The 14,138-nt window shown below is 39.9% G+C and overlaps 1 protein-coding gene across 3 annotated transcripts in view; it reads left to right on the top strand.

The window, feature by feature from the left end:
• RAPH1 (Ras association (RalGDS/AF-6) and pleckstrin homology domains 1) overlaps positions 1 to 14,138 on the top strand; it is a 129,576-nt gene that overhangs the window by 47,388 nt on the left and 68,050 nt on the right. For all 3 annotated transcript variants that reach the window (XM_062190107.1, XM_062190101.1, XM_062190104.1), the window contains exons 2-4: positions 3,796 to 3,915; positions 9,584 to 9,689; positions 10,505 to 11,010. In XM_062190107.1, coding sequence (XP_062046091.1) covers positions 3,796 to 3,915; positions 9,584 to 9,689; positions 10,505 to 11,010 — 732 coding nt within the window. The remainder of the gene's footprint in view (positions 1 to 3,795; positions 3,916 to 9,583; positions 9,690 to 10,504; positions 11,011 to 14,138) is intronic.

Below are 14,138 nucleotides of genomic sequence, written 5' to 3'. Positions count from 1 at the left end.
AGAAGAGAGTTTAGACTTCATCCCTTTTTATTTTAATGTGACCTTTTGATTTAAATGAAAACCTATGTGGAAGCCTTATCTGAAGTCCATGGTGGTATTTATACCAGGGGACCTGTATTGCTGGCCCCTCAGTCCTTTGAGAACACCTAGCACTCACTACCATCTACTTTCCTCATTTATAAAATAGGAATGATAATAGCTACCTGTATCACAATGTTGGCTTTATAGAGACCTGCAGTGAATATTCTTTCCCAGTCTTCTTTGATTTTAACTTCCTCATACTGTGTGTTACAATGTTCATACATCACAGATCTTCCTGTTGATGAGTCATCTGGATAGATGCACTGTCATGTGACCAAAGTTTTACTGTGGAGAATATGATCACCATAACTGTAGTGCTTTATATATTGTTGCCTGAAGCATTCATTAAAGTTGCTAAAGCTGCTGTTTCTGCCAAAAGCAGGCACAGTTGCTTAAATGTACTGGGAGATGGGCAGTGTCAACTAAGCATAAGTCTCATTATCTTTTTTTTTTAATTGTAAATCATATGAAGATTATCACAAGTCGGCAGGTTTCAAGATTTTTTTTTTTTTCAGATTTTATTTTTATTCATTTACTTAAGAGGCAGAGTTAGAGAGAGAGAGAGAGGCAGAGAGAGAGGCAGAGAGAGAGGCAGAGAGAGAGGCAAAAGGTCTTCCATCCACTGGTTCACTCCCAAACGGCCGCAATGACCAGAGCCGGGCTGATCCAAAGCCAGGAGCTAGGAACTTCTTCTGGGTCTCCCATGCGGATCCAGAGTCCCAATTCTCCACTACTTTCCCATGCACATTTTCAGGGAACTGGATCAGAAAAGGAACAGCTGAGACTCAAACCAGTACTCCTATGGGATGCTGGCACCACAGGCAGAGGCTTAGCTCACTACACCACAGCTACAGCCCTAAGTCTCATTATCTTAAAGCAGAATTTTTCCTAGAATATTTGATCTTCTGAGCTATTCCAGTGTATTTGCTTTTGAAGATCAGGGAGGAAGAGGAAGTTGACTGTCTATTCCAGAGTCTGTTGCTTATTGACCTTCATTTTGAAGACTAGGTATGTTACTACTGCTACATCTTCTCCAACTTGCTGTTATTATTTGAGTGATTAAGTTACCAGCTCATAAGTACTATGATATCAGGTTTCTATGGAGATTGATGTCAATTATTCAGCCATGAGTAAAAAAACCTATCTTAGAGATAGTATTGTCACAAATGAATTATAAAAACTAAATCTCCTTTAGAGTCAAATTTATAAATTGGAGAATTAGTAGATCATTTTCTTCTTGCTAGAATAGAGTGCCTGATTTATACATGATTTGGGTGATGAAAGATTATGAAATGGAGGGTATCAGTTTATAATAGAAATACTAATGAACTGTATTTTTTCCTGGTATTGGGCCTAAGAAAGTTATTTCTCTTAAATGATTAAATGGAAAAGGCTCTGATTTTCAGTATCCTTTAGAACTAAGTTCAGTTTAATTTTGCAACATTTGACCTTTTCTGTAAAGTTTTGTATAGTGAAAAAAGTTTAAAATTGGACTTTACGATTTCTCATTAGATAACTAGATTTCTTACATGTTTCATAAACTTTAAAGATCACAGAGGCTGAGTTTTATTGATCGCTGCTTTAGAGTTTTAGGATTTTGTCTTAGTTGTTTAGTGCTGCTGCAACAAGATTTCTGAGATGACAGAATTTATAAAAAATAGAAATGAATTTTCTCACAGTTCTAGAGGCTGGGAAATCCAAGATTAAAGACAGTGGCATTTGGTGTCTGTTGAGAGCCGCCTTGCAGTATTCTGAGAGAAGAAAACACTGCCCTCACATGGCAAAAGGGCAGAAGAGCAAGCTAGCCCATTGCTGCCTTAAGCCTATTTTTAAGTCTTAATCCCATTTACAAAGAAGGAACCTGCATTGCCAGTACTACCACTTGAAGGCCTCCACTGTTAGTACTATCATGTTGGCAGCACCTGAATTTTAGATGAGATACATTTAAACCAAGGCAGAAGTACCAGAATACTTCACAAATTTAGTGGAAAAATGGAATTAAAAAATAAGTATACTATGGGTGGGCATTGTGGTACAGTGGGTTTTTGCCACTGCTTGGGATGCCCACATCCCATATCAGAGTGCTAGTTTGAGTTCCAGCTCCTCCATTTCCAATCCAACTTCCTACTAATGCATGATGAGAGGTAGTGAATAAAGGCTGAAGGCAGAAGAGCCTGGGGTTCTACCACCCGTGTGGGAGATCCAGCTGGCATTTCAACTCCCAGCTTTGGCCTGGCCTGGCTCTTGCTGTTGTAGTCATTAGTTCAATGAGCCAGCAGATGGAAGACTTCTGTCTCTCTCGACATCTTTAGATTTATTTTTCCATGAGCTCCCCCACCCCCAATTTTGTTTGAGAGATGGAGATCTTCTGTGCACTGGTGCATTCCCCAACTGGCTGCAACAGCCTGAGCCAGGCCAGGCCTAAGTCAGGAGCCTAGAACTCAATCTGGCTCTCCTGAATTGGTGGCAGGGACCACTTGAGCCATTACCTGCTGCCTCCCAGGATACACATCAGCAGGAAGCCAAATGAGAAGCAGAGTACTCAGAACTCATGAACCAGACACTCCATGTGAGAGGTTCAAGTGTCCCAAGCAGGAGTTTAAGCACTGCACCACATGCCTGCCCTTCCATCAGATTCTTATCTAAGATTAAGGATATTTTTGCTAATGGGATGCCATGTACTCTCTGATCTCCAAGGTATTGTTTGAAGTATTTATAGACTATATTGCAGATATTGCCTGGATCTATGGGAGAAAAATTTGTGTTTTAGAAATGTGAGTCAAGAGAATTTAATGTAACATGGTGAAATTCATCATGTTTTTGAGAAAATGAATCAGTGTTACCTGAGGTTGAAGGAAAAGGGTTTAATGGCCAAATGGATTTGGAATATGCTGGTTTATCGAAGCTAAGCTTCATTTGAAGACTTTCCAGAAGGTTTAATATTGAAATGTTTTATATCAATAAGATTAAGCCAGTCATTTATCTCATTTTGTATAATTTTTTCCTCTCATCACAATAATGTGCAAGTTTCATGTCACATGTTGCATTATTAATGTGAAGGAAAATATCTTTTAATATTTGAAAAGTCACCCCATGTAGGAAATTTTATATAACAATTAGAAAGTTTTCAATTCTGTTTTCTCTTTGAATTTTTATGGGAATTGATAAGGACATGAGTAGAGAAGGAAAATAAATGAGGTAGGAAGTAAGAGTAGAATACAAGGAGAAACTAATTCAACAGAACAAACTATATTAAAAATTTTGTTTTGACTCTTCTCTTAGATGCTTACTGACTAAGATTTTTCTAGGATACATATTTATATATAAACAGATTTTTACAGTAAAACAGTATAATAACTTGCTGTATTAAAATCTGAAATTGTTTCTTTGTGATGTTTGGAGTATTACAGAATCTTAGTGGAGAGAATATACTATGGTTGTGTTCTCTGATGGTTAAAGAGAATGTTCTATAATTTTTAAATTGTTACTCTTGACTCTGGTCATAATTTGCTTTACTTCACAGTTTCCTAAAATTTTGAGACTTTGTTCTTCATTGCACCTTATTTACACTGTGACTTTAATTGCCTTTTGCAATATAATTTTTAGTTTTAAAGGTTTGACTCCAGAGAGTTGCAGTGTGTATCAGAATGTTTACTGCATAATTTTTCAGTTAAACCTGTAACTATTTGTTTTGCACAAATGTCTGTATTTCAGATGGAGCAGCTATCAGATGAAGAAGTTGACCATGGTGCTGAAGAAGATAGTGACAAGGAAGATCAGGACTTGGACAAGATGTTTGGAGCCTGGCTTGGAGAACTAGATAAACTCACTCAGGTTAGAAGAAGTGCTTGGAAAATTCCGTGGTCATTTTTGCATAAAAGGCATAAGGACATGGACATGATTTAAATTTTATAAATATGTCTAGATAGGAAAAATGTCCAAGACACTCAGTAGGACATAAAACAGTTTCTTTGGTATTTGTTCTACAAATGTTTTTTAAAGAAGACTGTGACCAAGATTCTGTGTATCTAGTTGGGTTACTTAATGATCCGTTTCAAAATTTGAGATTGCTAGCTAAAAAGTTTTAAGACATAAAATTTAAAGTCTAAATTTTAGCAAATTCTATCCCATAGCATAGTAAATTTGAATAAGTTTTACAACATGAATAATTTTCCTCACATGTAAGTATTTTCTACTATGTGATTCCAGAATATTGGCAAAATTTCTCAGCTCCTAGCTTTGGCCTGGCCCTAGTCTTCCTGTTGGGATCATTTAGGGAGTGATTCAAAAGCACAAGGTATTGATCCCAGGCATTCCAGTATGGGATGTGAGCATCTTGATTACGAGGCCAAATGCCTGTCCTCATTTAAGTCTTGATTTTTTGAAAAACATAATTGTGGCACAGAGGTAATAACTGGGGGAGAAAGAGGAAGCAATGCAGGGGAAATAGAAAATGATAGTGTTTGAAGGAATGTGCTGACAAGATTTTACTGTCCATATTCGATGGGGGTGGTGTTAAAAAGAGAAAAGACAGATAGGTATCGGTCCAGCCACTCTAGATGAAGTTAGATTCCGTCCTGCTCCACGGCAGATGGCATTTCTACTGGTTTGGTACCTTGTATTCTCCCCCCTGTTTTAAATAGCCTGAGATAAATTGAAGAGCCACTCACCAAAAAGTTGGCTCCCAAACTAATGCTGGGGCTATTCTTTTCATCATACAAGTCTGTTTTTGGAGAGAAAAAAGACTAAACCTTTGCATAGTGTGTCTTGCTATTAACATTTAACATGTTACTTTTTAATTTTTTTTTTAAGACTTGCCTTATTTGAAAGGCAGAATTACATGGGGTCGGGGGAGCGGACAGAAAGAGATCTTCCATCCACTGGTTCACTCCCCAAATGGATGCAAAAGCCAGTACTGGGACAGGCTGAAGCCAGGAGCCTGAGACTCCATCCAGGTCTCCCGCCTGGGTGGCAGGGACCCCAGCACTCAGGCCATCTTCTGGAGCTTTCCCAGGCACATCAGCAAACCAGTGCCCATAGGGGATGCCAGAGTCTCAAGCTGAAACTTCTGCACCCACCACAATACCTGCCTCAACATGTTACTTTTTAACACTTAGAAAATTTTCAAGAAATATTTGACATACTAAGTTAGTGGCTAAAACCTCAAGTTTCTTATTAACGTCACTGCTTTAATTCACTATGGTATTGTCTGTTCACATATTCAATATTCATGGTATTTTCAACTTTATATTAAATCAGGTTTAAATTTTTAAGTAGTTAATGAATCTTCTAAAATAGTTTGTAAAGTTTTGTGTGTATGTATGTATGTATATCTGGAAGAGGAGTCATGGTTTTTTATCAAATTCTTAGTGCCCCTCCAAAAAGATTAAAAGCCGCCCTGCAGATTTTCAGTTTCTTGGCCTAAAGAATATATACCCCTTATTTCCCTTACTGCCTTAGTCTAGTGCCATAGACACAGCAGAAAATTATAATAGATATCTGTTTATTTGAACTGGTAAATTGACTTTTAGTTTGTCCTCATATAGTCAAGTTATTTTTTTTAAACTTTTATTTAATGAATATAAATTTCCAAAGTATAGCTTATGGGTTACAATGGCTTCCCCCCTCCCATAACTTCCCTCCCACCCGCAACCCTCCCCCCTCCCGCTCCCTTTCCCCTTCCATTCATGTAAAGATTCATTTTCAATTCTCTTTGTATACAGAAGATCAATTTAGTATATATTAGGTAAAGATTTCAACATTTTGCCCATATAGCAACATCAAGTGAAAAAACTACCATTGGATTACTAATTATAGCATTAAATAGCAATGTACAGCACATTAAAGACAGAGATCCTACATAATTTTTTTTTTCAAAATAATTAATTTTCTATGCCATTTCCATTTTAACACCAGGTTGTTTTTTTTTTTTTTCATTTCCAATTCTCTTTATATACAGAAGATCACTTCAGTATATAATTAGCAAAGACCTCATCAGTCTGCGCCCACACAGAAATGCAAAGTATAAAAATACTGTTTCAGTACCAGTCATAGCATCACTTGGCTTTAGATGACACATTAGGGACAGATCCCACATGGGGTGTAAGTACACAGTGACTCCTGTTGCTGACTTAACAATTTGACACTCCTGTTCATGGCGTCAGTAATCTCCCTAGGCTCTAGTCATGAGTTGCCAGGGCTATGGAAGCCTTTAGAGTTCGGTGACTTTGATCTTATTCCGATAGGGTCATAGTCAAAGTGGAGGTTCTCTCCTCCCTTCGGAGAAGGGTACCTCCTTCTTTGATGGCCCCGTTCTTTTAGTATTTGTTGTTGTTGTTGTTGTTCTAGTACTATTGGTTGAACTCAGTAATTAACACACAATTATTCTCAGGTGTTTAAATTTTAACTGAAAAGTGATCCCTGTTAAATCTAAGAGTGGAAAAAGAGAGGGAGGAGATGAACAATTTGGAACATGCTCAATCGGACTGGCCGCAAATGGTGGAGTTAGAAATGTGCAGGGGATTCCAACACAATTCCATCAAGATGGCATGTACCAATGCCATCGCACTAGTCCAAGTGATCAATTTCAGCTCACAATTGATAGCTCTGATAGGTCTAAGAGTCAAAGAGATCACACAAACAAGACAAGTATCTGCTAATACTAACTGATAGAATCAAAAAGGGAGAGAAAGATCCAACATGGGAAGTGGGATACACAGCAGATTCATAGGATGGCAGATGTCCTAAACAACACTCCGGCCTCAGAATCAGCCCTCAAGGCATTCAGATCAGGCTGAAGAGCCCATGAGAGTATAGCAGGCATGGAAAGCCAAGATATCATAGTCAAGTTATTTTATAGGAAACATTGCCTACTTGTTATCTCTGTTTCCACCAGAAGAAAAAGGGTTATGTCTACTGCAGAAGAATTAGGTTTTAAGTTAAAGGAGAAGTTCCTAGGCCGGCGCCGCGGCTCACTAGGCTAATCCTCCGCCTTGCGGCGCCGGCACACCGGGTTCTAGTCCCGATCGGGGCACCGATCCTGTCCCGGTTGCTCCTCTTCCAGGCCAGCTCTCTGCTGTGGCCAGGGAGTGCAGTGGAGGATGGCCCAAGTGCTTGGGCCCTGCACCCCATGGGAGACCAGGAGAAGCACCTGGCAAAAAAAAAAAAAAAAAAAAAAAAAAAGAAGTTCCTGGCTGTTTTACGAAACTGAAAAAAAGCACTGAAGAGGTTATGAATCTCTTTCATTTGATCACTTTAGAAATAGGATGAACACTATGGGTTCATCTCATCTTGAGATAAATGAATAAAGAAGATAGCATTCTACTCCAACTCCATGGTTCCATAAATAGAATATTCAACATTCTTTCTCAAATTTGAAGCTTACTTGATACTTACTTTAGACAGACATTTAAGGTTTTATTTTAAAAGATTTATTTTATTTATTGAAAGAGTACAGAAAGAGGGAGAGGTCTTCCATTCTGCTGATTCACTCCCTAAATGACTGCAATGGCCAGAGCTGTGCCAATTTGAAGCCAGGAGCTTCTTCAGGTCTCCCACATGAGTGCAGGGATCCAAGGAGGACCTTCCCAGGCCATAGCAGAGAGCTGGATTGGAAGAGGAGCAGCCGGGACTTGAACCAGTGCCCATATGGGATGTCAGCGCTGCAGGCTGGGTGGGGGCTTTGACCCGCTGCACCACAGCACTGTCCCCAACATTTAAGTTTTTTTTTTTTTTTTTTTTTGACAGGCAGAGTGGATAGTGAGAGAGAGACAGAGAGAAAGGTCTTCCTTTTTGCCGTTGGTTCACCCTCCAATGGCCGCTGTGGCTGGCGCATCGTGCTGATCCGAAGCCAGGAGCCAGGTGCTTCTCCTGGTCTCCCATGGGGTGCAGCCAAGCACTTGGGCCATAGCAGAGAGCTGGCCTGGAAGAGGGGCAACCAGGATAGAATCCGGCGCCCAACCGGGACTAGAACCCGGTGTGCCGGCGCTGCAAGGCGGAGCATTAGCCTGTTAAGCCACGGCGCCAGCCCAACATTTAAGTTTTAAGAGACCAAATTTAATATTTGTTTATTCAAATAGACACTAAATCACTGAATTTCTTTTCTTTTTCTCTTAATTCCTCTGCTGCAAATATCTTTTCCCCTTATTGTTAAAAGAGGATTTTGAAAAAATACTGTTCACAAAGGTAATGTGAAGCCACATCGACCCCAAAGTGCAGAATATTTCTAGTTTCATCTCAGGCACTGCAGCTGGGTTATTTACAGTTTGCCTTCATTTTGATAGAGTTTGAAAAGAACAGGGATCTTTCATCCTTGTTTGATGTTGTAGTCGCTCTCTGTTAAGGTCTTGGGTCTGACTGAGAGAATGAGAACTGAGTCCTGAACTGTCCCTTGTTTTGGGAGGGTACTTCACGCCCAAGAATGAGGCTGTGATGGACCAAAAGCAGATCTGTTTGAGGAAAGATGACAGAACTCTACTTGCTTCTTTTCTGTTTCTTACCTTGCCATGTCCATGTTACATACTAAGCGTATTTTCTGGTGGATTTATATAAAATGAGGTCAGTCAGTGTACTTGATGTATTTTAAAAAGATAATTGCACCAAGCTATGACAGTCTCAAGTCTCAAGTGTCTTGAAAGTAAGTGAATAGGGGTGAGCATTTAGTCTAGCTGTTCAGACCCTGCTTGGATCACCTGCATCCCTCTCTCAGTGTCTGAGTTTGAGTCCTGGTTCTTATCCCAATTCCAGCTGTCTGCTAATGAGCACCCTGGGAGACAGTGGTGATGGCTCAATCATGTATTTGGGTTCCTGCTGCCCCCATGGGAGACCTGGAATGAGCTTCCAGCTTCTGTCTTTAGCCTGGTTGGGCCCTAGCTATTGTGGATGTTTGGGGAGTGAACCAATTGATGAGAGCTCTGTCTGGCTGCTTCTTAAATAATAATGAAATAAAAGTAAGAATTAGGCCGGCGCCGTGGCTCAACAGGCTAATCCTCCGCCTTGCGGCGCCGGCACACCGGGTTCTAGTCCCGGTCAGGGCACCGATCCTGTCCCGGTTGCCCCTCTTCCAGGCCAGCTCTCTGCTGTGGCTAGGGAGTGCAGTGGAGGATGGCCCAAGTGCTTGGGCCCTGCACCCCATGGGAGACCAGGAGAAGCACCTGGCTCCTGCCATCGGAACAGCGTGGTGCGCCGGCCGCAGCGCGCTACCGCGGCGGCCATTGGAGGGTGAACCAACGGCAAAAGGAAGACCTTTCTCTCTGTCTGTCTCTCTCACTGTCCACTCTGCCTGTCAAAAAAAAAAAAAAAAAAAAAGTAAGAATTAAAATAACTGTAATAAAAAGAATGTGAAAACCAATTAGTCTTTTCCTTAAGGCTGTTACTTAGAAGAACTTTGGTTTTATTCATTATTGTGTGTCAGTTCACTTTATCATAAAGCAAATTTTATTCATCTTTTCATATAATTGGAGCCTGAATTTAATATGACTTATTAAACTGTCTTTTTTTGAAGAGTTTGGATTCTGATAAGCCCGTAGAACCTGTGAAAAGATCTCCTCTTCGCCAGGAAACAAACATGGCCAATTTTTCTTACCGCTTCTCCATATATAACCTGAATGGTAAGATGTTAATGGAAATAAAATATAAAGTAATAGTCTTTAAGTTATGTAGGAAGAATGCATCTATAACTACAAATATAAAAAGTATACGTATAACTTGACCGAGTTCTTATATTTCTTCATTTGTGCATTGTATTAGTAGATCTTACTATGACAGAAAGAAGCAAACTGGAACATAACTAAAATAGTTTCCTAGTTGATTTATTAATAATTGACAAAGTATATGCTCAGATGGAACTCTACAGCAAACTTAATGGCATTGTTGTTTTCTCACTGGTTTAAAAAGTCTAGTGGAATTATTTGTCAGAAATTTTTGAATCAGCCCCTTTGGCCTTTAATGTACTCTACCTAGTCACTTCTGTAGTAATTGGAATTGACACTGCAATCTGTAAATTTTTAGACCTTTCATTTTTCTTTTTATGTCCTTAGCCCTTTTTGTATTTAACGTCTCCACAAGGTCACTGATTATACTAATGGTATACTAAAACCTCTGGTAAAAAGTTGTGCAGGGGAAATGGTTAAAGTCATGAAACAGTATAAGATTTTTACAGCATTTTTTGTCGTTGAATTCATAATTTTATTCTCTGATTACCACAAAACTTAAAAGATGGATTATTTACTTCTAAAAGTTTATCTGAGAATTTAAAAAAAAATTCTAAATTCTAAAATAAGTGTTAGAATTACTTAATCTGATTGGCATTAGGCCCAGTGAGAGGAGTTACTTTGCTTTCTACATTTATTTACTGACTTATAATTGAATTTTTAAGTTCTCGCCCAGTGTGTCCTGGAAACATTCTGTGTGTTGTTCATTGCAGAAGCTCTCAGTCAGGGAGAGACTGTGGATCTGGATGCCCTGATGGCCGATCTTTGCTCTATTGAGCAGGAGCTCAGCAGCATTGGTTCAGGAAATAGTAAACGTCAAATCACAGAAGCAAAAGCTGCTCAGAAATTACCTGCTGGCCGGCACGCATCGAAACACGGCACCTTGAAAGGCTTATCTTCTTCATCTAATAGGGTCACTAAGCCTCCTCAAGCTAACTATTCCCTGGACGACATCACTGCGCAGCTAGAACAGGCCTCCTTGAGCATGGATGAGGCTGCTCAGCAGTCAGTCCTGGAAGACACGAAGCCCGTGGTGACCAGTCAGCACCGGAGAACGGCGTCTGCAGGCACAGTGAGTGACGCCGAAGTGCGCTCTGTGAGTAACTCCTCTCGCTCCAGCATCACCTCTGCAGCCTCCAGCATGGACTCTTTGGATATTGATAAAGTGACGCGCCCTCAGGAGCTGGATTTGACACATCAGGGGCAGCCAATTACTGAGGTAAACAGATGGAACTTTTCCCCTGTATTTCAGTAGTAAAATAAGGGGTAATGATATAAAAGTATGTAGTTTTAATTAGCTTTCTTAGTTCTATGTTTAAAATTTGTCAAGGATATTTCTGAGCTAAGCTTTCAATTCAGACTACAGAGGAATATGTTACCAGATATGGAAATGCCATAAAGACGATTTAGAAGGTTTACTTTCTTCTTGTGACTATTTGGAAGTCCTTGAATTAGTTAATATTGGTTGTTTCACATGATTTTAAAAATTGAAATGTGATTTGCCAAGCCATTTAGTAATTAAGCTGATAATAATTGCTTGTTCATCGATACTTGTAAAATAAAACTTAAGAACACTTGTGTGTTCTATTATAATCCACCAAGATTGTAGTTTTCAGGTTTTACTCCATTTTATTGTCAAAGAATTAATGTGGGTAGTGGAAAGAGCGCCTGGATTGGAATCAGAAAACTTGGTTCTGGGTTTTTTCGTTGCTGCTTACTACCAATGGAACTTTGAATTATTCAGCCTCTCTGAACAGGAATTTCTCATTATGAAAATCAAGTTAGTAGCGCTTGGTTTACCTCCGGAGAGGGTGATCCAGAGAATCAAAAGTGATACATCTCTACAGATTTTTTTTTAAAGATTTATTTATTTATTTGAAAGTCAGAGTTCTAGAGAGAGAGAGGGAGAGAGAAAGAGGTCTTCCATCTGCTGGTTCACTCTCCAATTGGCTGCAACAGCCAGAGCTGTGCCGATCCAAAGCCAGGAGACAGGAGTTTTTTTTTTTCAGGTCTCCTGTGTGGGTTTAGGGGCCCAAGGACCTGGGCCATCTTCTACTGCTTTCCCAGGTCATAGCAGAGAGCTGGATCGGAAGTGGAACAGCCGGGACATGAACCAGCGTCTGTATGGGATGCCAGCACTCAGGCAGCACTTTTACCCGCTATGCCACAGCACCGGCTCCCTCTACAGATTTTTTTTTGTTTTTTAATTTTTTAATTTTTAATTTTTTGACAGGCAGAGTGGACAGTGAGAGAGACAGAGAGAAAGGTCTTCCTTTACCGATGGTTCACCCTCCAATGGCCTCTGCTGCCAGCGCACTGTGGCCGGCGCACTGTGCTGATCCAAAGCCAGGAGCCAGGTGCTTCTCCTGATCTCCCATGTGGGTGCAGGGCCCAAGCACTTGGGCAATCCTCCACTGCCCTCCCGGGCCACAGCAGAGAGCTGGCCTGGAAGAGGGGCAACCGGGACAGAATCCGGTGCCCCGACCGGGACTAGAACCCGGTGTGCCTGTGCCGCAGGCGGAGGATTAGCCTATTGAGCCGAGGCACCGGCCCCTCTACAGATTTTTATAAGATGAATTTTTTTTTTTTTTCTGAAATGGACTTGTGATGATGATAATAAGTTAAACAAAAGTTAAATTTGGCAGAGGAGAATTCCTGTATTGAATTGTTTTCATCAAGGAGATGATAGTTACGTTACAGGATAGCAGCAAGAAAGAAGAAAATGAGGGGGCAAAATAAAATAAGCCTTCCCAATAAGCTTGTATTTACAGTGCTCTTTACAAAACAGTAAAAGGAATTTACTTATAGATACTAGAGCAAAATCTTAAAAAGCATTGTTTAAGGAATTAAGAGTTTATTTTTGTGATTTATCATTATTGCATTTTCCCCCGATTGATTTCATTCTTTGGATTAATTTACATCAGCCAGTGTAACTCTTGGTCCTTACCTGGAGGGTTAGCTTTTTAAAAAATACCTTTATTTACATGAGATAGAGAGGCAAGCAGACAGAAAGCTCCTATAGGCTGGTTCACCCTCTCAGATACTCGGAATAACCTACACCTGGGCTGGGGTTGGAGCAGAGCTGGGAATGCAGTCCAGCTCTCCTAACATGAGAGGCAGGAACCCAATTATTTAAACCACCGCTGGTGCCCCCCACATCTGCACTGGTGGAAAGCAGGAGTCAAGAGCCACAACCAAGAATTGAACCTAGGCACTCTGATATAGGCTGCCACAAGTTAACTGTCAGGCTAAATACCTACTCTACTATTGTTTTTAATTGGAGAGGTGGAGGGAGAAAAGGGAGAGACGCAGAGGGTCTCAGCTTTGTTCTAGGTGTTAAAGAACACAAAAGAAGCATTGAAACATGGTATTTGGAGATAAAGTTGAACTTTTTTTTGCAAAGAATCATACTAAACTAAACAATACACTTTATTTAAAATGAAACTTACCTAAGTGGTATATATTTCATAAAGAAGTTGAGCCTGATTTCTACTTTATGATACCTGAGAATTATATTTAGCACCAGCTTCTTGAGAACGTCATTTCATGTCTTTTAGAGTTACCTGCTGGGAAAGATGAGTGATAGTTTATTAGAGATATTTTCTTGATGATTCCTTGTTTTGTATGTTGATATTACTTCCTTCTAATTCAATTATTTTGGGTTAAGGTGCCTAAGGCAGGTTTTGAACTAATCATTGAGAAGCTTACGTTTATGTGTATGTGTCTGTCTGTCTGTAAATATACTTGTTATAAAAGTTTTAAACAACTTAAGGGCAAATATAGTAAAAAGTAAAAAAATACCCCCTTTCTTCACAAGCACACTTCAGATAGTATCAGGTGATACCCATGTGCAGGGAACCAGTGTTCAGTGGTGTAATGTTTACTGTAAAACTTCACAGTTTGGTGAGTAAACCAGAAATAGAGCAGGGAAAGGAGTTTAAGTTTTATCTGTCTAACTGGTTCTTTTACCTTACTCAGAGGGATACATGAGTGATTTAGCAAACCCAGAACTTGCTAGTATTTATTTTGTCTAGGTCTAGTATGTTCTGATTCAAATCATATAAGTTGAGGCAAGCTTAATAAGCTCTCAAACCCATCTATCAAATTATCCTTAAAATAAAATTCAATTTAAAGAATATATATATGTTCAGAGATTTATTTTTTTGAAATTCAGAGTTACAGGAGGGAGAGACAAAGAGAAAGATATTCCCTATCTGCTGGTTCACTCCCTAGATGGCTGCAACAGTCAGTGTTGGGCCAAGCCAAAGCCAGGAGCTTCATTCAGGTCTCCCATGTGGGTGGCAAGGAACCAGACAAGGATCAGAAGTGGAGCAGCTGGGTTTCCAA

Source organism: Lepus europaeus, chromosome 1, assembly GCF_033115175.1.
Source record: "Lepus europaeus isolate LE1 chromosome 1, mLepTim1.pri, whole genome shotgun sequence".
Classification (NCBI taxonomy): Eukaryota; Metazoa; Chordata; class Mammalia; order Lagomorpha; family Leporidae; genus Lepus; species Lepus europaeus.
This window is presented reverse-complemented; position numbering and strand designations above follow the sequence as displayed.